This window comes from Callorhinus ursinus, unplaced genomic scaffold (genome assembly GCF_003265705.2).
Source record: "Callorhinus ursinus isolate GAN/ISIS: 27379988/994484 unplaced genomic scaffold, GSC_fseal_2.0 scaffold29, whole genome shotgun sequence".
Lineage (NCBI taxonomy): Eukaryota > Metazoa > Chordata > Mammalia > Carnivora > Otariidae > Callorhinus > Callorhinus ursinus.
The window spans coordinates 1,148,883-1,168,440 of record NW_027397091.1 but is presented as its reverse complement, the minus strand read 5'-3'; the positions used below and the strand labels follow the sequence as shown (position 1 = coordinate 1,168,440).

General features: G+C 50.2%; 1 protein-coding gene across 4 annotated transcripts in view; it reads left to right on the top strand.

The window, feature by feature from the left end:
* DNAAF9 (dynein axonemal assembly factor 9) overlaps nucleotides 1-13,616 on the top strand; it is a 129,922-nt gene extending 116,306 nt beyond the window's left edge. For all 4 annotated transcript variants that reach the window (XM_073878312.1, XM_073878311.1, XM_025876579.2 and 1 more), the window contains 7 exons: nucleotides 806-892; nucleotides 4,591-4,697; nucleotides 5,026-5,100; nucleotides 7,049-7,254; nucleotides 8,363-8,428; nucleotides 9,540-9,633; nucleotides 10,156-13,616. In XM_073878312.1, coding sequence (XP_073734413.1) covers nucleotides 806-892; nucleotides 4,591-4,697; nucleotides 5,026-5,100; nucleotides 7,049-7,254; nucleotides 8,363-8,428; nucleotides 9,540-9,633; nucleotides 10,156-10,268 — 748 coding nt within the window. In that variant the 3' untranslated portion in view covers nucleotides 10,269-13,616. The remainder of the gene's footprint in view (nucleotides 1-805; nucleotides 893-4,590; nucleotides 4,698-5,025; nucleotides 5,101-7,048; nucleotides 7,255-8,362; nucleotides 8,429-9,539; nucleotides 9,634-10,155) is intronic.
* The last annotated feature ends 5,942 nt before the right edge of the window (nucleotides 13,617-19,558 follow it).

Sequence of the window (19,558 nt, the reverse complement as noted above, 5' to 3'; positions counted from 1 at the left end):
AAATGTTTAACCAAATGTAATCATAAGGAAATAGATCCAGATTGTAGGACACACGACAACTGGCATGTACTCTTCACAACTGTCAACTCTGTAAGAAACAAAAAAAAGTTGGAAGAATTATTCCACATTAAAGGAAAATAAAGATTGTAAATTCAGTAAGCAGTCCTTGATTGGAGCCTGGGTCCCCTCTCCGGCAAAACAGGGAAAATTTGAAAATGGATTAGATCGGTACTTCTCCAACTCTAATGTGCATATAGATCTCTTAGGGATCTTCTTAAAATAAGAGGTCTGATTTGGCAGGTCTAGAGTGGGGCCTGGCATTTTGTGTTTCTTTTTTTTTTTTTTTAAGATTTTATTTATTTATTTGAGAGAGAGAGAATGAGAGATAGAGAGCACGAGAGGGAAGAGGGTCAGAGGGAGAAGCAGACTCCCTGCCGAGCAGGGAGCCCGATGCGGGACTCGATCCCAGGACTCCAGGATCATGACCTGAGCCGAAGGCAGTCGCTTAACCAACTGAACCACCCAGGTGCCCGGCATTTTGTGTTTCTGATGATGAGCTTCTAGATGATACCAGTACTGCTGGTCCACAGTATTAAATTCCTTGGGTATAATAATAGTATTGTTGTTGTGAAAGAGAATGTCCTTGTTCTTCGGAGAGGGAGGCATACTGAAGGATTTGGGGGTGTGCAGTAACAGAAAAAATGTCCTTGTACATGCTTGTGCATCTGTGGAGGGGGGGAAGCAAAATGGGCCGCTTAAAATTGATTGTCCTAATTAACCTAGGTTTTTCTGTATGTTTTCAAAGGAATGAAGACATTGAGCTGATTCTCTCAGAAAATAGTTTTTCAAGTCCTCAGATGCTACGATCTCGATATTTAATGTACCCTGGCTGGCAAGTATCATCATTGAAAAGTAGCTAAGATTTCTTTGTAAACGCAATGATTTTTTCATTTACAAAAAAAAGAAAGAAAGAAAGTGAAATTTCACGTGTTCTACAAGGGTAGCACTGGCAGCTGGGACGGCCTGCCGTACCCTAACAGCTGCTGGTCTTGCCAGGAGCCCAGTGCTCCACACATCTTGGGCACCAACTCGGGAGCCTTGCTAGATGTTGAGACTTAGGGAGTGGCCCTCTGGGCACCAAGCACCCCGTGGCCTTTTTCCTCTAGGCTCTAGTGAGGGTGAGGTGGCTGGCGTGGAACCAGATGAGAGTCGCTCCTGAGAATATAGTCAGTCCTCTAGGGGGTCCCACCTGACAAGTAGCTTCCCTGCTGTTGTGGCCCTGGGGGATGTTTATTCTCTTGGCATGTGAACCTCTCCTCCAGAAGGGAGCGGGGGAGAGAGTACCAAGGGCGCCGTAGTCATGCTAGTGCCAACATCACTTGAGCACTCACTGTGTGCTACACCTTGTTCTGAGCTCTCCGGGACAGTAGCCACTGGCCACAGTTGGCTATTTAATAAAGTGTAAATTAATAAAAATTAAGTAAAATCAGTCAGTCATACAAGCCACACTTCCGAGTGCTCAGTAGTTACCTGTGGCCAGCAGTTAGCACTTGGGCAGCGCAGATCCAGAACATTTCTATCCTCACAGAAAGTTCTGTTGGACAGAGCCACCCTACGAGCTCTACCTGTGTTACCTCATTAATCCTCAAACCAAGCCTGTGAGGTAGGCTCCTTGATTTTCCTCCTTTTTAAGGATAAGGTAAGTGAGGCGGCGAGGAGTTAAATGGCGTGTTCAGGTTCATACAGCCAGTAAGTGAAAGAGCTGCGTTTCAAACCCAGCTTATGTGGCCCCAGAGCCCGTATGCTCAACCGCCATGCTGCACTCGTTCCTCCACAGAATGGGTAGCTGAGTTCTGCTCTCTTGAAGGTTCAAGGGAAGACAGTTACTAAAGCTTGGCCAAAAGTATTCTCTCGTATTGATTTGGATTATCTTTGTTATCCTTGCTCACTTCCCCCAGACACCTTTCTGTGTCCTCCACACCACCCCTTACGTCACCAGTATTTTATACCAGCAAAAAACTGATTGCACTATGCTGACACAACAAACAAGTCCAATGTGTGGAATTGAAGATTTTCAGGCATATTCTAGAAGGAACCTCTGATTTGAGTTACATCATACTTGCTTAAACAGTGGGTAAGGGCATCATGCCTTATGCCTGAACAAGACAGTTCTATCTTAGGTAAAAGGAAACAGATGGAGCTTCTGGGTGAAACCTTCCTCTCCACTGACTACAGCTGACCCTTTTCCTGCCTCACCTCTGGGCCTGGGCCTGAGATTCCTGCTGCTTCCACCTAATGCCTAGGGAAGCATCCATTCTGTAGTCCATGGTGACTCATTCTGGGCATTGTGCACATGAACCTAGCTCAGGGCACAAACTTTCCTGGAGGCAGAATGATCCAAGAGCCAGGTATAAAGGGTACATTAGAAGGATCCATGAATCTAAAGTCTGAAGCTTTCTCTTTACCAGGAAGATCAGTCCTTACAGAGAATCAGAGATGGAGGGGCCTCAACATCATCCTTTGGGCCCTCCCCCTTCTGAGTCCCTTCCTAAGAATCAGATAATTTAATCTTTTAACAAGATGGCAGCCATCAGCCATCCCTGTATATTTTTCCCTCTCCCTCCCTGAGTCAGAGCCCACCACCTCAGTGAACAGGCTTTAGCTCTGTGCTTAGCTCTGTGCTGTGCAGGTTGTCAGCCATTCCCCTCCCACAACCCTCTCTCTGCTCATCTACCCCACCCCCAACTCCCCTGGTAGAAGGCTTGTTTCTAGCCTAGCAGGAAACCTTCACTCTTCCCTTGGCCCCTCCCAGTTTCCCTAAGGATTCAGGCTCTGAACAAAGAAGCCAGAGAGGCCGATGGTCTCCCATATCTTGGGAGAGGGCAAGAAGAACATGTCAGTACTGCAGAAATGTTATACCAGCACCTTACTTTAAAGAAAGCATAAAGAGTAAGATACTTTCAATAATACATATGATATAAAATTCAAATCTGTAGAGCTATTTTAAAGCAAAGGAAACTAATAAAATATAATAGACTGGAAGAAAATGTTTGCATCAGATTTGGCAAAGGGTTAATATAATATTTGAGAAGCTTATTTTGATACTGAAGAAAAGTAACCCAGTCCATATAGATGTGGACAGTTCACTTTTTTTTTTTTTTTAAGATTTTACTTATTTTAGAGAGAGCAAGTACGTGAGCAGGAGGGAGGGGCAGAGAGAGAGGGAGAGGGAATCTCAAGCCGACTCCATGCTGAGCACAGAGCCTGAGCGGGGCTCGAACCCACAACCCTGAGATCATGACCTGAGCTGAAACCATGAGTCGGATGCCTAACCGACAGAGCCACCCAGTTGCCCCTGCACAGTTCACTTTAGAGCAAGTATAAATGGCAGCCAGGTAACAGAATTCCATTTTAGTAACTCAAAAACGTAAAATGATACCTTGCTGTTATTTTGATTGAAACCTATTACACTTAACTGAGAACTCAAATATTACACAATGGAAATATCTGTAAGAATCATTGCTGGGGGAATTGTGCAACTGAAACACTCTTCTGCTACTGGGAGTGGTGTAAGTTATTACCCATGAGATGGTTACACCCTTTCCTGGATTGATACCATCATGCAGATTCATCTCAGGGAAATAATTCAAAAGAAGGAATGACAATTCCATAACTTTGGAAGCTGGGTGATGGGGGTTCATTGCACTATCTCACTATCTTTGCATGTGTTTTCAATTTTCCATAATAAAAACTTGAACTTTTTAAATGCTCTGAATATGGCATGTCCTTTTTAAAAATTTTTTTTTATTTTTGGGGCACCTGGGTGGTTCATTCGTTAAGTGTCTGCCTTCGGCTCAGGTCATGATCCCAGGGTTCTGGGATCGAGCCCCACATCGGGCTCCCTGCTCAGCGGGAAGCTTGCTTCTCCTTCTCCCGCTGCTTGTGTTCCCTCTCTCGCTGTGTCTCTGTCAAATAAATAAATAAAATCTTAAAAAAAATTTTTTTATTTTTAAGCAATCTCTACACCCAACGTGGGGCTTGAGCTCACAACCCCAAGATTAAGAATTGCATGCTCTACCAACTGAGCCAGGTGCCCCTGAACATGGCATCTTCTTAATGAGTCTATGGTTGGCATTATGTCTGCTGAATTCAAAACTGAGAAAATAGAGCAGAGATGCCCCAGCTCTTTAGTTCCTTCTGGAAAGTGTGCACATCCAAATCTACAGTCTGTGAAGCTGCCCTCAACAGTGGTGGGGTATAGTTGAGGCCCTGAGGAAGAGCTCCAGGGGTGTCAGGAAGAACCCCCAATCTCAGGTGGCACACTGGTAGGCTTCAAAGATAGATGGGGGGTCTTTGGCTTCAAGGAACTGCTAGTCTGCAGACCTCCCTGCTCTAATGGGGCAACCATGCTTCCCAGTCTCAAGATGAAAGAAACACATACATATTTAAAACAAGTGTTTTGTACGCAAAGTGTCACGTAAGAGAGAACTCAAATATCACACAATGGATATGTAATTCATCCCTGAGTAGTATATAATAACACTCAAAGCCCCAATTACTTGTACTTAAAACTTTTTAAACTTTTTTAAGGTATGAAGGTAAATTTGATGCTGGATCAGTCTTTCCACTAATGGTTCAGATCTGCGTATGGTTTGGTCGTCCCTTGGAGAAGACTCGCTTCGTGGCCAAGTGTAAAGGTAAGCCTTGGTTGGGACATGTCCCAGACCCTGATAAAAGAGTATGCCAGAGTTGTCCCTGCTTCCTGGCACCATTTTAGTATTAATGTGTGCTGTCTTTTCTCCTTTCCATTGGGTCCAAAAACAGGCAGAGGGATTTGAGGACCCAGGAGTGCCCCACTCTTGGGAACAGTGGCAGAGCCACTGGGGAGGTTCTGGTGGAGGGACAGCCTGTGAGCCCTGGTCCCTCGAGTAGGGATCCTTCCCAGTCCCTAACCCTCCCAGCTGTGTGCCCTGAATTGGCCTCTGCCCCCAGGTAGCTGACAGCCTTGTCCTCTTCCTCCACCAGCAATTCAGTCTTCCATCAAGCCAAGTCCCTTCTCTGGAAACATCTACCACATCCTCGGCAAAGTGAAGTTTTCAGGTAACTGGGGAGTTGGATTTGGGAGTCCTGTACTATGGAATGCTCACATCTCATGATGTGGGATCATAGCTTCTACTGGTGCTCTACAGACCACAGATAGCTCTCAGACTCTCTCAAAAACCCTCCCGTCTGGGCTTGACACCAGTGGTTCTTCTAGTCTCCCCGCCTTTCTGCAGGTCCTGCTCCACAGTGGAGGATGTTTCCTATCTTCCCCCTGAATGGCATGCCCAAGGCCTTTCCTTACAGCTCCTTGATTTCCTTGTTCCAGAGACTCTCACTCCACCCCTTTCAAGGCATGCATGACCTCCTAGACCTGTCACCAGGAGCTGCCCCAGTGATGAGCTCTCCAGGTGCAGATCCATTTCTGCCGAAGTCTTCAAGCCTTCCACTTGCCTTCTCCCTATTTATTAGCCTTAGACCTCTGGAAACCCTAATGACCTGAAGTCTGTCCATCCTGGGCTGGAGGTCAAGGAAGGCCTCAAGACAAGGAGTTAGTCAACTCAACATTGAGAAAGGGGAGAATATTCCAGAGAAAAGGTACAGCATGTGCTTTGGAACCAAGGCAAAAAAGGCACTTTGCAGGAACCAAAAAGGGTTCACTGTGGCTGAGGCCTAGCGGGAATATGTCTGTTAAGGCATTTTTAGCTGTTGTAGCAGAAAACACCAACTCAACTAGCAGGTGTTAGCTGTGTAATAAGTCAAGAGGTCAGGCAACATAGCAGGGCCACTGAGGACACAGGTAGTGTGTGTTCCTTCATTCATGGTATGTCAGCTTGTCCTCAGGTTCCCACCCCTCATTGCCAGGTAGTGCTACAGGTCTAGGTGTCACCTCCAAACACAACATCCAGCTGATAGGAGAGGGTCTTTCTATGGGTGGCTTTATCAATACAGATGCCTTTTACTGAAGCACTTCCTACCACTTCCCGAGCAGACTTCTCCTCTCATTGCCCAGGATTGAGTTGCCATGCCTTCTGGAGAATTGGTATTGGAGAAAGAGCAGGATGCTGGGCAGGCAACCATCAGTGTCTGCCATAGGGAGCCACTGAGAGTTGTAAGCATGGGACCATATGGGTTCAGATGGGAGAATTAGTTGACATCACCTATATAAAAGAAGCTCTCAAGGTCCTTAACCCATGCCTTTGGCCTAATTTATGTTACTGAATCTGAAACTTTGGCCCCTCACTCAAACCTGCTTCCCTCAGGCTCCTCCTTGCTTCAGAGGTCATAATGTCTCCCCCTTCCCTCTCACCTTGTTTTTGTCTTAATTTAGAACTTCTCTTGACCCCCCTTTTTTTTGAAAAGATTTTATTTATTCATTTGAGAGAGAGAATGAAAGAGAGCACATGAGAGGGGGAGGGCCAGAGGGAGAAGCAGACTCCCCGCTGAGCAGGGGGCCCGATCGAGTCCTGGGACTCGATCCTGGGACTCCAGGATCACAACCTGAACCGAAGGCAGTCGCCCAACCAACTGAGCCACCCAGGCGCCCTCTTGACCCCTTTCTTATTCAAAGTTAACCTCTCTTTGTTTTGGAACCCTTTTTCATCCTGCTTTTTAGGGGGACCTTGCCTTTTCCTTGTGTCTCCTGTGCTAGCCCCCGGCTTCCCAGTCTATAAACCCAGTCCTAGCTTTCCTGTGCCTATTATGTGACCCTCCTGCACCACTTGTATGTTGACAGCCCCTCCTCCCTTGGCCTCTCCGCCCTCTGCTAGGGGCTCTCCTCTTGTAGCCCCCTTCTGGCTTAGTGACATCCACCTGGTTACCAAATCAGCCAAGCCAGAGATTTACATTGCTCCTCCCTCTCTTACGTCATCCTTTCTAACTTGACACCAATCATGGCAGTTCTCCCTCCTGCATGTCACAGGAATCTGTCCCCAACTATCTGCACGTTACAGTCTTAGTGTAGCTTTATCCTTTTGGGGCTCAGGGGCTACGTGTGTTCTCCCTGCAGACTCTGAGAAGGCCATGGAGGTCTGCCATAACACTCTGGCCAATTCTTTGAGCATTGTCCCTGTTTTGGAGGGACCCTCGCCACCGCCTGACTCCCGAAGCACACCTCAAGAAAGCAACGGGCAGCAGGAATGTTACCTCGTGTTCATCGGCTGCTCCCTGAAGGAAGAAAGCGTCAAGGACTGGCTGCGGCAGTCAGCTAAGCAGGTGGTTTCCAAAGCCCAGACACCTCTGGCACAAATGTGACCAGCACACCTCATAGCTGCTCCTGGCCTTGGGGTAGAAGCCCCTCCCATGACCTCCCTCCTCGTCCACCCTTCACAGGCTCAGCCAGCACTTTCAGGGATGGTTTGCAAGTAGGAGGAAGCCACTTGGGATAACCTCAAGGCAGACCTGTTCTTACAGCCATTTCTAATTCTTTTGCCAAGGCAAATTGCAGTTATTAGGTGGCTTAACTAGGACCTGGGTGAAACCTAGGGTTCCATGTGGATCCTGGGTCAGCCTGGCAGTCTAAACTCAAAATGTCTTTTCTTAGCTGAACCTAATTCGGGGCTGTCCTGTGTTCTGAGCCCAGAATCCTTCTATACTTGGGCTCTGTCTCTAGAAATGAGAAACAACAAAAATATGCTTACAGCTGTTTGCAAACCAAGACTTGAAGCATTGATACCAGTGAGCCCAGGGAGTCTCAAGGGAAGAGGATGCTTGCCTATAGAGGCACATAAGCATCTTTAGCCCAGTACTGCAAAGAAAAACAAAACCTAGACTGGAGTTAAAATCCTCTAATATGATGCAGGTCGGGTGCTAGGCCTCTTAGCACAGCCTCAGGGGTTGAGGTTGACTTAGAACTCTGGAAATAGAGTTGCTGGGCCCTGGGTCCTTTGTAGATGCTTAGTTGGAACCTGTCTTTTATACTGAGGGATGGCTGCCTGTAGGCTGTTTTTCTCAGATAAACTGGATAAACTCCTAAGTGGTTGAGTAGGGGACTTCATGTTGTCCCTTTGTCTGCATACCTGGCACTGGTAGGGCTTAGAGTCGAGGATCTTCAGAGACAGGAACATGCTATTTGCAGAAGCACTGGTGTTTCCTCTGCTGCTTGTTTCCCCTGGCACACAGGGTTCTGTGGTGGTAAGTGGTCTCCTTGAGGGGCAGGCAGGCAGGATATTGTGTCCAGGCCACGACAGTACTGTGCTTTCTTTCCCCACCGCTGGGATCTTAAGTCATGTAACTGGCCCTCAGAGCCCTGAGCCCTCACCTGCCCATGTACTCCATCAGCTCCGTTGGGACCTGACCCCTCCCTCCCTACATCTCTGCACAGAAGCCTCAGAGGAAAGCCCTGAAGACCAGGGGAATGCTGACTCAGCAGGAGATCAGGAATATCCACGTGAGTCCCCTAAGAGCCCCAAGGCTATCCGTCTGGGCTGGCACAGCTCCATCCTTTAGGATTCCCTGAGTGAGGGGCCTATTTATAGGGCATGCTGGAGGTCTTGCTCCTCTTAAGCCACAGAGGGAAGCTGGGTAAAGAGGAACCTCAGACCCTCCAACCTTGTAGCCTGAGAGGAAGAGGGTATAGGGACATCTGGTGTGACCTGGGCATGAGATGAGAAGCCGTGCCTGTGGGAGGAAGGGGTGACATGGAGCCCTGTTTTGACACACTGTTGAAGCAGCCACAGAAGTCCTTTCTCCTCTCATCCCTCCATGCTAGATATAAACCACAGATAAAGCAACAGAGCCCAAGAAAAGCTGTCTAGATCCAGAAGCTGCCAATAAGCAGGGGATAGAATTCTGGGACCACCATGAGAGGCTCTTTGATGAGCCCCTCAGCCTTCAGGCTGACTCTCAGCCTCTGTTCCAGTCCCGACCCCCACTGGGACCTTTTCCTGGGGGCTTGGGGGCAAAGGCTACAAGGGACACGGAGTCCAGGCCCCAGCACAGGCTGTGCCACTTCTCCCAGTAATGAATGGGTGGGAGAGGCTCTGGGACCCTAGGAGTCCCTGCTTTGGACTTGAGGAGGTCCCTTCATATCCAGCTTCTGTCCTGGGCAACCCTGGGTGCTCCTGGGGAGGAGACTGTGGGTACCTCAGAAGGCAGTCCTTGTAGTGTATGTTCCCCAGAAGCAGACCTTAAACATGGATTTGAGTACACGTAGCTTATTTTGCAAGTGATTCTAGGAGACACTAGCAGGGAAGTGGGAAAAGTAAGGGAGAGAAAGAAGGGGAGACAGCTAACAAAGGGTATGTTATCAAACCAGTACCACTGAGGATGAGTGGAGCTTAATCCCATGAGAAGCTCCCAGAGTTCCTCCCTGAGAGCTTAGGGACCTCCATCAGTCACTACTTGAGAACTGCTGCAGGGAGGACATTCCCTCGCATGTCTAGCCTTCCGTGGGGCAGAGTGGGCTGTCTTGCTAAGGTCATAGGCTTGTTTGTTTTTAATGAATGAGTAGATGATAGAACGTGGTCAGATAATTTTAATAGGACTCTTTTTTCCTACAGGTGAAACGCCACCTGGACCCCCTGCCCGCAGGCTACTTTTACAATGGCACCCAGTTTGTCAACTTCTTTGGTGACAAGACTGATTTTCACCCACGTATCCTTGGAATCTGTGGTGGCCAGGTTGGGCGTGTGTGGAAGCCTGATCGTAAAGAGGGTGTCTGCTAGAGCCACTGCAGCCCACCTCCTAGAGAGGGCTGGGTTCTGAGAGCATGCAGCAAGCCACAGAGGCAGACTTTTCATTTGGGCCTTCTGACGTCATTAAAATTAATTTCGCCTTCGTTCGCTGAAGCGTCTGTAGGTTGTAGTTTAAATGTAGCTGTGGTGACATCCTGCGTTCTGTGGTCATCAGGGATCATAATTTACAAGTTGGAGACTAGACGTGATTGCCAAAGGGCTCAGCTCTAGGACCTCATGGAGGAACCTTTGCCAACCCTGGCTTACTCTCTGTAGCTGGGGTGCGGCCAGTATAGAAAAAGAGCCTGGCAGGTAGGCTTTGTGTGGGCTGGGCATTCACTACTTAAGTGTCCCCCACCTCAGCTGCCCACAGATCCCTCTGGGCCTGGGCAGCCTCCCTTGTCCTCCTGGCTCAGGACTCTCTTCCTTAATGAGATACCAGTCATGGACCAGTTCATGAATGACTACGTGGAAGAAGCCAACCGGGAAATTGAGAAGTATAACCGAGAGCTGGAACAGCAGGAGTATCATGACCTCTTTGAGCAGAAGCCCTAGGGGAAGGCTAGGCCATACATCCTGGAGAACGTCCACCCTGGAGGTGGACGTTTAAAAATGGGGTTACTTAACCTCAGCTCTCCCAGAGGCCCTCCCTAAAGGGGCTGTCTTTCTTCTTCTTGGCCTTTGTGTACTGGCTTGAGTGCATGTTGTCTTTATTCTCTATACAGCGCTGAAGAGCATCACCTGCACCGCCCCACTGATGGGGGGCGGGGGGTCTTCATGGAGGATGAGCAGATAGGGACTGCCCTGTGTGTGGGGCTGGCAGCCCGGAACCTCTGGGTATCTCCTTTGGGCTGCTGAGGCACTGTGACTGTGGGGAGAATCATTTGTTACCCAGAGTTGCTGTTGGCAAGCAGAAGGAACCCTGGCTGCCTGAACTGTGCCCATGCCTGGGGGACCAAGCCACCACAGGCGTTGGGCCTCAGACACTGTCCCAGGAGAGCCCTGTCCCCAGTGGAGTGCCTGGCTTCCTGCTTAGGCCCCTTGCATTGAAGGAGCGGGCCCTGCTGGCCCTGGGCCCGGTCCTGGGGGGACCACCCCAGGCCCTGCCTGAGCCCCACCCACAGAGCCAGCAGCTTGGGCTGAGATCAACAGCTTGTTTTCAGATGAGGAGCTGTCCCTTACAGACTAAACTGAGGGGAAAGGCATGTTGCTTTCCAGAAGCATGTGGCTTTTGAATTGATACAAGCAGTCTCCCTGGAGGATGGTTTTGAGCTCCCCTCACTCTGGTTTGCCTCATTCAGGGCAAGAACAAAGCAAACCTGCTGCTTCGGCCTCCCTGGTGATGCTTTGCCTCACTTTTGAGGGGAGCATCCTCCAACCACTTAGTCTTAGGCCCAGGGCTCTGATCACTTGTGCGGCATCCCTGAAGGGGGCTCACTCTCCAGCACCCAGCCCTCCCTTGAGCCTTACCAGGGAAGGCTTGGTTTGTAGCCACAAACTTCAGGAAACTTATGTCCCCAAGCATTGTTGCTGGCCCTGGACTTGTTAGGCTCCTGTAGACCGGGAATTTCAAAGAATTCCAATATCCAATTTAGAATTCCTTCCAGGGGCTTTGTTTGCAGCTAGACCATAAAGCAGAGGGGAATTAGAAATGGATCCGGTGCCTGACTTCCAGAATTAGTTTGGGGTCGGGGGAGGTCACAGGCACTGATATTTGGGTGATGTCTGTTAGGACTTCAGCGCCTCAGCTGCCTAGATTGTAAATGCTTTCTGAATTTCACATATTTTTTTTTGCATGCCTTAGGAAGAAGCACATAGACGAAACCAGCAAAGTTTCCAGTAATGTAGAGGGGTTTTTGAGAATAGCCCCTGGCACAGAGGAGAGACTGAGAAAGGATGGAGCACATATGATCTGTGTGCCTGGTTACTCAGAGGCCTCCATGCAAGTAGCAAAGCAGGTGTTAAGGGCTTGTCAGTAAAATGTACTTGTATTAGAAAAAAATAATCTATATTTAAAGCCAAATGAACAAAACTCAAAATACCACTAAATAAGAAATCTTGCATGAAGAAAGCCTTCTGAAAAGGCCCATGTGTTCCATTCCCAACTCCCAAAGCTGGTGGTGACAAGGGCCCTAGTGTGGAGCCCAAGTCTGGGAGCACCTCACTTCTGGTGGGCCGGAGGCTGGGGTCCACAATGGGCCTGCCTCTGCTTCAGAATCAATAACGTAGATCTTAAGTGCAATTGATGAACTAAGCAATGAGTTACTGTAGCTTCTTTTAGCTCTACTGAGCTCTTTTTAAAAACTCAACCTTGAGCAGCCTTAGAGAAGGGAGAAGTGGGGTGGGTGGGTGGGGTAGGGGAACCATAGGCCATTTACTCCAGGTGGGTTGCTGTGAACTTTTAAATGAAAGCTCTAGATTGAGGAGCTCGAGCCATTTCCTGATGGCTGCACAAAAGAGTTTTTAAAAAGGGTTCAGAGCCCGCGCATAGAAGCGGGTCTTCCCACTGCGTGGGGCTGCACTACGTGGTGGTCTTGGTTTCTGACCGTTGTCCGCAGAAATGCTCTCTCACCAACTTGCCCCACTACCCCAATTCCTCTGCTGTTAGAGGGAAAACTGTGATTACCTCAACTTGAATATGAAACTGTGATTGAAAAAAGTCAAAACGTTAAGAAGTTCCAAAGCCAAAAAGGCAGAACTGGCTGAGGCCTCCATTGACACTCCTCAGCCTGCTCGGGAGTGCGAAGGGGCACACTGGCGAAAGGGCATTCCTTGGGGCGCACTTGCTGTGCCCCTGGTAAAGAGGCACACTGACTGTGTGAGCTCTTTGAGGACTGAGGCAGGGAGGATGCTCTTCCCCTCCCCCCCCCCACGCACTGCCCCTTCTGGAACCTGCCAGGCACCTCTGGGTTCTGACTGTGAAGTTTAATATCCACTTGATTCCTCTGGGAGCTCCACGTGGAGGGACAGGGTCTTAGGCTGTCTCCAGAGGAAGGGCCATGACACTGTGTTGTAGATTTTGACCGGGAGTGGATGCCAGGGACCCAGCAGAGACATCAGATGTAGTAGGTTCCGTAGGGACAGGCAGAGAAGTCCTCCAGGGGCTTACGTGCTTTTTGCCAACTTTCCTATTAGCAGCTTCAGTTTTATATCACCCAGAGTGAGTGTGATAATTTGAAGTCGCTGAAGTTATGGGTTATTTTACGTTTTGATGTGGGACTTTTTTTTCTTTTTTTTGATTGGAAGGAGGAGGCTGAAATTGGAGAAAAGGGATCACCCTAGGAAGGGGCTGCTGGCAAGGAGTCCAGTTGGCCCCATCCGAGCCCTGGGGGCTCTCTGACCTGAGACCAGGACCCTGGGCCCTGGGGGTCGCAAGAAAAAGTTCCCTCCTAAATTCTATTAGGATTTTGGAGAATTTTTGCACAGTAATAAGCTCTGGGTTGCTCTTTGGGCTTCTCAAAAGGGAAAAGTTAACTCAAAGATTGTAAACTATTAAGTATTCCAGTGTGTCGCTGACCTAGTTGGATAGTTGTACCTCAAAAAGTAGGTGAGAAAAGGCTTCCTTGTCCCAGGTTGTCAAATACTAATGACAGAAGAGCTCACTTACGTGCCAAAATTCACTTTTATACTAGTTTTTCAGTGCTTTAATATTTGTAACTTAAATTTTAAAACTCATATTTACAAACACTACTGTAACTTCAGTGAAACTGAATTGTGTGATTGAAGCTTTTTGCTTATTATAGTATTTATTACACTACTTAATTCAGTAAATATATAAAAGTAGCCTTCAATTTATTTTTATATTATTTTACACGTTTTTACCTGCAGTCGTGTATGTGAATTTACCTTGGTAACTGAGATGTCATGCTAAGGACCAATAAACTCTCACTGAACAAGCAGGACCTGGTGCAGTTGCCTGTTCCTGTGGACTCTGCCCCAAGGGCGGGGCGGGACTTGGGAAGGCTCGCCCCCTGGGACTAGGGCCCTTCCTTGGGCCTCCGGGGGAAGCTCTTTGCTGGGCAGCTGGGGAGAGGTCCTTGGGGTGCACATCCCCATCCCCAGACCCCAGAGGGCCCACAGAGAGTAAAGTTCACGAGGAGACCACCCTGTGTGGGGATGGGCACTCTCAGGACTCCCAGAACCCGAAGAGGGGCTTGAGGAAGCTGGCTGTGGCCATGGGGGTCCCCCAGGGCCCCAGAGAAAAGCCAGCCTGTCCCCACCCCTACCCTCATGGGGCCCTGGGAGAAGCTGCATCCACTGCTGCCCTTGTGTGCGTCCTGGTTGGCGGGGCACTGGTGTCTGTTCAACAGGGTGCTTGACAAGCTGGTCGGCCCGTGTAACTCCAGCCAAAGCTCCGTGAGGGGGCCATTGCTCCCACTTTACAAATGGGAATGACCGAAAACGAAAGGGGTGGGGCTGGCCCGGGGGTCAGAGCCACTGCCCTGGCGTAAGATCCCTCCAAGACGCCCCTCTGGCGCTGCCCTACCCAGGGAGCCTGGGGCCACTGGCTCCCAGGGAGAGGCCGCCCTAAGGCCCGCAGCTCTAGCGGAGTGGTCACCAGCACCCCTCTCTGCGTGCGGTGGGGGGCCTGGCTGGGGCCGTGGGCGATGTGGGGCAAGAGCTGATTGCCAAGGAGGTGCCACGCTTTCACAGAGACCCTGCTTTCTGTCCCGTTCTCAAGGCAGAGGCCTCCGGACAAGGGAAGTGCCCTGCTGGGAAGATGGAGAGCTGGCCCAACGGAGGAGGCAGCCTCCCTCAGGTGGTAGGGAAGGTGGTCTTGGGTTTGGAGGTTCTGTGTGCTCAATGAGTCATATACAAACCAAGGCAAAACTGCATGTGAGGGGCCCAGAGAATTGGGAGAGAGGGGGTGGCAGAAGCATCCCCTTCCTCACAACCCCTTTCCCCAGAGTCTCATGCCTCCCAGTCCTGCAGGGCCAGATTTGAACCTTGAGGGAGCTCCTGTGCTTTGAACTCCTGGGAAGCCACCAGGGCTTAGGGATTGCCCTCACAATTGTCAGGGAGATGGGGTTGACACTCTATGTGGAAGGGCTCCTGGAGGAAATGATCATTGAGGGCCAGGAGAACCGAGGCCAGGAAGCCTGGGGCTGGGGAGGAGGCCTGTCCCCACCTGGAGACCACAGTAGGGCCACTGGACTACTGAAAGCTGAGGGCATGCTTGACAGACTAGGAGCCTCAGAATCAGGGAATCCTGGCTGATCGATGGGAAGTGACTTGGAACAGAGGGTCTCCAGTAGAGCTGCTGAGTATCACAGAGCTCTCTCAGGAGCATGGAGAAGTAAGCATGTGTTCATTTCTATCATACAATCTAGGAAACAGTCATGCCCAGAGGAAACATGACAATATGCCCCCCCTGCCAGCCCATGATAGAAAGGGAATGGCTTGGTTGCTGTAAGAAGAGTCTAGGGTGGTACCAGCTCCAGTGTCATCAGAGCCCTCTCCCCATACTTGGTGGCCTCCCTCTCCCCTGGCAGTGAGGTTCCTTTATGCTGCCAACAGCCCCAACACCCCAAAGGGAAGACCCAGCCTACTTCTCCAAAGGCAGCACCAAAGTCTGAGGTCACATTGCCATCCCCAAACCAGTCACAGTGGTCAGGAATATTCTGACTGGCCTGGCCAAGGGTCATCGTGCATTTCCAAGGGCCCCCCAAAATCAGGTCCACTGGCGAATCTCAGTACCCCAAAAAAGGGCTTGCTCCCCTAGACCAGCATGGCAGACCATTTCTGAGCTTTTCTGTTAAAATCAGATATATACTTGATTTTTCTTTTAATTTTGCTTTCTGCTAGTCTCTTCTAGTATAAGTGATAGTGAACACAAAGTTGTTCTGTTGTGGTGGTAGTGATTTTTAACCAAGGGGGGGAAATGTTTTAATCGAAAACATTCCGTGCAGTAGGACCATTTCCCCCTGCAGACTGAGAAAAGACCACAATTATTTGGCTCTCTAGTGCCTCAGCATGCTCAGGGACACCAGTGTTCAATGGGAGGCTGTTTTGAGAATAATTTTTTTCCCCTAAATAAGAAAAATCATATAGACTGTAATGTGGGGGTGGACCGCTGCTCCACATTGCTGGGGATGAGAAGAGGACTAAATGGAGAGTGATTTTGAAGGAACAATTGACAAGTCAAAATGACTAATTAGACAAGAGCGAGGGGGTGACCTTCAGGTAGAAGTGGAAAAAACCAAGTGGAAAAAAACCCAATGTTGTGAAAGAATTCCAAAAACATTCTTGTTTCATTATCCAAAAATTTGGAGAAAAATAAATTTATCCACAAATTATTCCTGTTTTTCCCAGGCTCCTGCATTGCTAAAGTGACCAGCCAAAATAATTTGGTTTAAAAAAAAAATTGTATCAGGATCAATACATTTTATGTTAAACCAATAAATGACTGTAAATCTGCTTTTAAAAACTAATCAAATAAAATGTGAATATATGTCCATTTTATCCTACAATTACTACTGCTTTTACTGTACCCATAGAGAAGTTTTTTTTTTTTTCCTCACACAGCTTCAAATTTTTAAGAAACTACATATTTACTTAGAAGTTTCATGCCTGGATGAATGTACAAATAATAGCAAAATAAGGACAACAGGAAGAGGAAAGATGATTTGATAACCAAAAGTTCATGGAATTTTCTAGCTAAAAAGACTCCACTTCAACCTCTAGGCTGTGACTGTGAGTTGATGGGGGCAGCGGGTGGCAAAAAGAGATGTCCTCCTAAGGGGAGCAGGTCCTTGTTGGCCGTCCACGGGGCTTTCTCCCCTCCTAGGAGCCTGGATCTTTCAGTGTGGATATACAGCAACTGGGAGAGGGGCACCATAAGGCCTCACCCCCCCATCTATGGGGCTTGGAAATGTCCCCCAGGAGAGGAGGGTCAGTGAAGGCCATGTTCCCTCCCCCAGCCCACCAGCAGCACCAGAGGGATAACGTGGGAACAGCATCTCTCCTCCCGGGATGGTGAGGGCCTCTGAGGGGCTGCAAAGCCTGCTCAAGGCAGCAGAAACTCCAAGAGGCTTATAAAACCCCAGCCGACTTGAGGGAAGCCTGATGGCTGCAAGATGTGGGAAGCCATGCTTGCCAAAGGTCCAAGGAAGGGGAAGGCGGAGGGATGGGGCCTACCTGAAGTAGAAATAAAAGGATTTGGTGCCCCAACTGAGGAGTTTGGGGTGAGAGGGAGGGAACCTAGGGAATCAGGGGTCTCTGGCTGGGCCCCCATTAGGTGCAGCTGGAAAACCATAGTGGCAGTGGAGGATAGAGGGCTTCACTGGCTTCAAAGCCTCTGGGAACCATATGTGGAGACATCAGTTGTGCTTTCCACTTGTCACAGTTCGTTGAGCACCTACTGCACTGGGTGCTGTGCTGGGGAAAGACACACAGCCTTGCTCACAGGGAGCTCGTGGTCTGGCCCAGGAGATGGGGCCCAGGCAGCGACCAGAATGCAGAAGGCCATGCTGCAGCGAGGGGCCACGGGGCTCTGTGAGGGAAGGAAAGAGCAACTACTATGGCTGGTGGGAGCAGGGACGCCCCCCTCCCAGAGCAGAAGGATGAAGTGAGCAGTGGTAAGGGCTGCAGACACCCCTTCCAGGCACCCACAGCAGGGAGATTGCTTTGCTGTTTGTTTGTTTGTTTCTAAACACCAGGAGAAGCTGTTGGTGATGGAGAATGGATAGGGGTGGGGGCAAGTCAGAAGGCCAGATGGTGGACCAGGCTGGAGGCGAAAGGGGGCAGAACTGTGCCCTGTTCTGAAGGTAAACCCAACAAAATTTGCTCATGGATGCGACGTGGATGCACTGGAGCAACTCCCGGGTCCAAAGCAGACAGGTGGGTGGCGGACTTGGAAGCTCTGTTTTGCCTGGATTTGCTGAGAATTGCCTATTAGCCATCCAGGCTGGAGGGAGGGAGGAAGGACTTGCGGCGTGTCGCGGTCCAGAGCTCAGTGACAGGAGTCATGCAATCTGATGGTTGGCTGTGGCTGGAAGAGAGCCGTGGGGCCAGCTCCGACAGAGGAGGAGGGGGAAGGTGGTGCTGGGCCCTGCCAGGGGAGGGGGGAGGGCCTGGCAAGAGAGCTGAGGCGGTTTCAGTGCCGGATTGGGGACAAAACACATATGAGGGGGGTTGAAGAGAAGTAAGAAAGGGCGTGGAGATAGAGTTGCAGAGATAAGTCTGGAGAAATGTGCTCTGTAAAGCACCGCTGAGGAATTGGATGGTTCCTGGAGGAGGAAGGGAGTTCAAGGGAGTGGTTTTGTTTTTGTGTGTTTATTCTTATTTTTGTAAAGATTTCATTTTTAAGTAATCTCTACACCCAACATGGGGCTCGAACTTACAACCCTGAGATCAAGAGTCACATGCTCCACCTGCTGAGCCAGCCAGGCATCCTCTATTTTGTGTTTTTATATAGAGTTACTTCTCACTCCAGGCTCTACAATCTATAAGCCTAAGAGGCTTACAGGGGAAACTGAGTTGAAACTCCTTTGGAAAGCCATTAAGGGCCTTGTGGAACCCAGCACTCATGTCCGCAGCCCAGTAAAGGGAGCCCAAGGAAGGGGAATGAGACGAACTGTGTGTACCTAACGTCTGGATCCCTAACTGCCTGCCCGTGTAAGGACCCAGTGGGGCACAGGTAGGGATATCTGAGGCACCTCTATTTGCCCTCGGCCTCTAATCCACAGAAGGCAGGTGGTGGGTGGGAGAGCCAAAGGAAACAGCTTCTTGTGTTGGGGGGGGGTCTGCGGAGTTCTGGGGCTCCCTCCAGGGCAACTAGGGGAACAGAACCTGCAGGGGCAGATGGCAGGAAGCAGGGAAGGGCTCAGTGGACGTTCCTTTGAGAGTCAGGTCCATCCACCACTGGGGAGAGGCCTTCCCTGTGGGCTAAGCCATGGGGTCCCAGATGAGGGAGGAGGCTGCCCCTCCAATCCAGGGTAGCTTCCTGGAAGGCGGGTTGGAAGGTCTGGGTGTCTGGGAGCTGGTGCTGACACAGGAAGACAGATGCAGAAGCCTAGGCATTCCCAGATTGGGGGGGCGCAAAATAGGTGGCTTTTCAGGGGTCCAGTCCTGGTACCACCCACCCTATCCAATTGCTTCCTGGTAGTCAGCCTGTCTGTCCTTCAGCTCCTCCTCAACTTCCAACCCACCTCCTGGGGCCTCTGGAAGTCTATGAAATGGGCTGCGGGTCTAGCTAGAGGATATCTAAGGAAGATCCCAAGGGTGCAGGGGTTCTCCAGGAGACCCTGTGTGTCTCCTCCCAGGCTCAGCTGAGCCAACATGCGGCCAGCCCCCAGCTAGTCCTCTGAGTCTGGTAGATAATCTTCTGCGGCATCTCCTCTGGTAGTAAGGAGCTCAAGTGCTCAAAGCCCTCCCGACTCCCGGGCCATTCATCTGCAGAGGGATGCCTCCATGGCTTCCCTCCCAATGCACTATCTTGCCGGGAGGTGAAACCGATAGCCGGGCTCATCCGGTCTGCGCACAGGGGTCCGCCAACGCACCAGGAGCCCTTAGGGGCTGCAGAGCAACCTCTCCGCGGAGGTGGGCTCGCCTCTGCTTGCCTAGCCCGCCCTCTTCCAGGCCTGGGGGACAGTGGCTGAGGACTCCTTCCCAGCAGGAGGTTGCGGGGGTGGGGGGGGCCGGAATCGCTGCCAGTCTTCGGGCTGGCAGCCAGAGTGTGGAGGGGTGGGGGTTAAACTGGGGGGGAGAGTTCCTGAGTCCAACTGGGGCTCAAGGGCTGTGGAATCGTTTGCTGAGAAGACATCGAGGGTCAGGCCAGGGGTTCATCGCATGGGCTGGATTTGCCTGACCGGTCGCAGTGGACGCCGGCCTGCCCGCGCGCAACA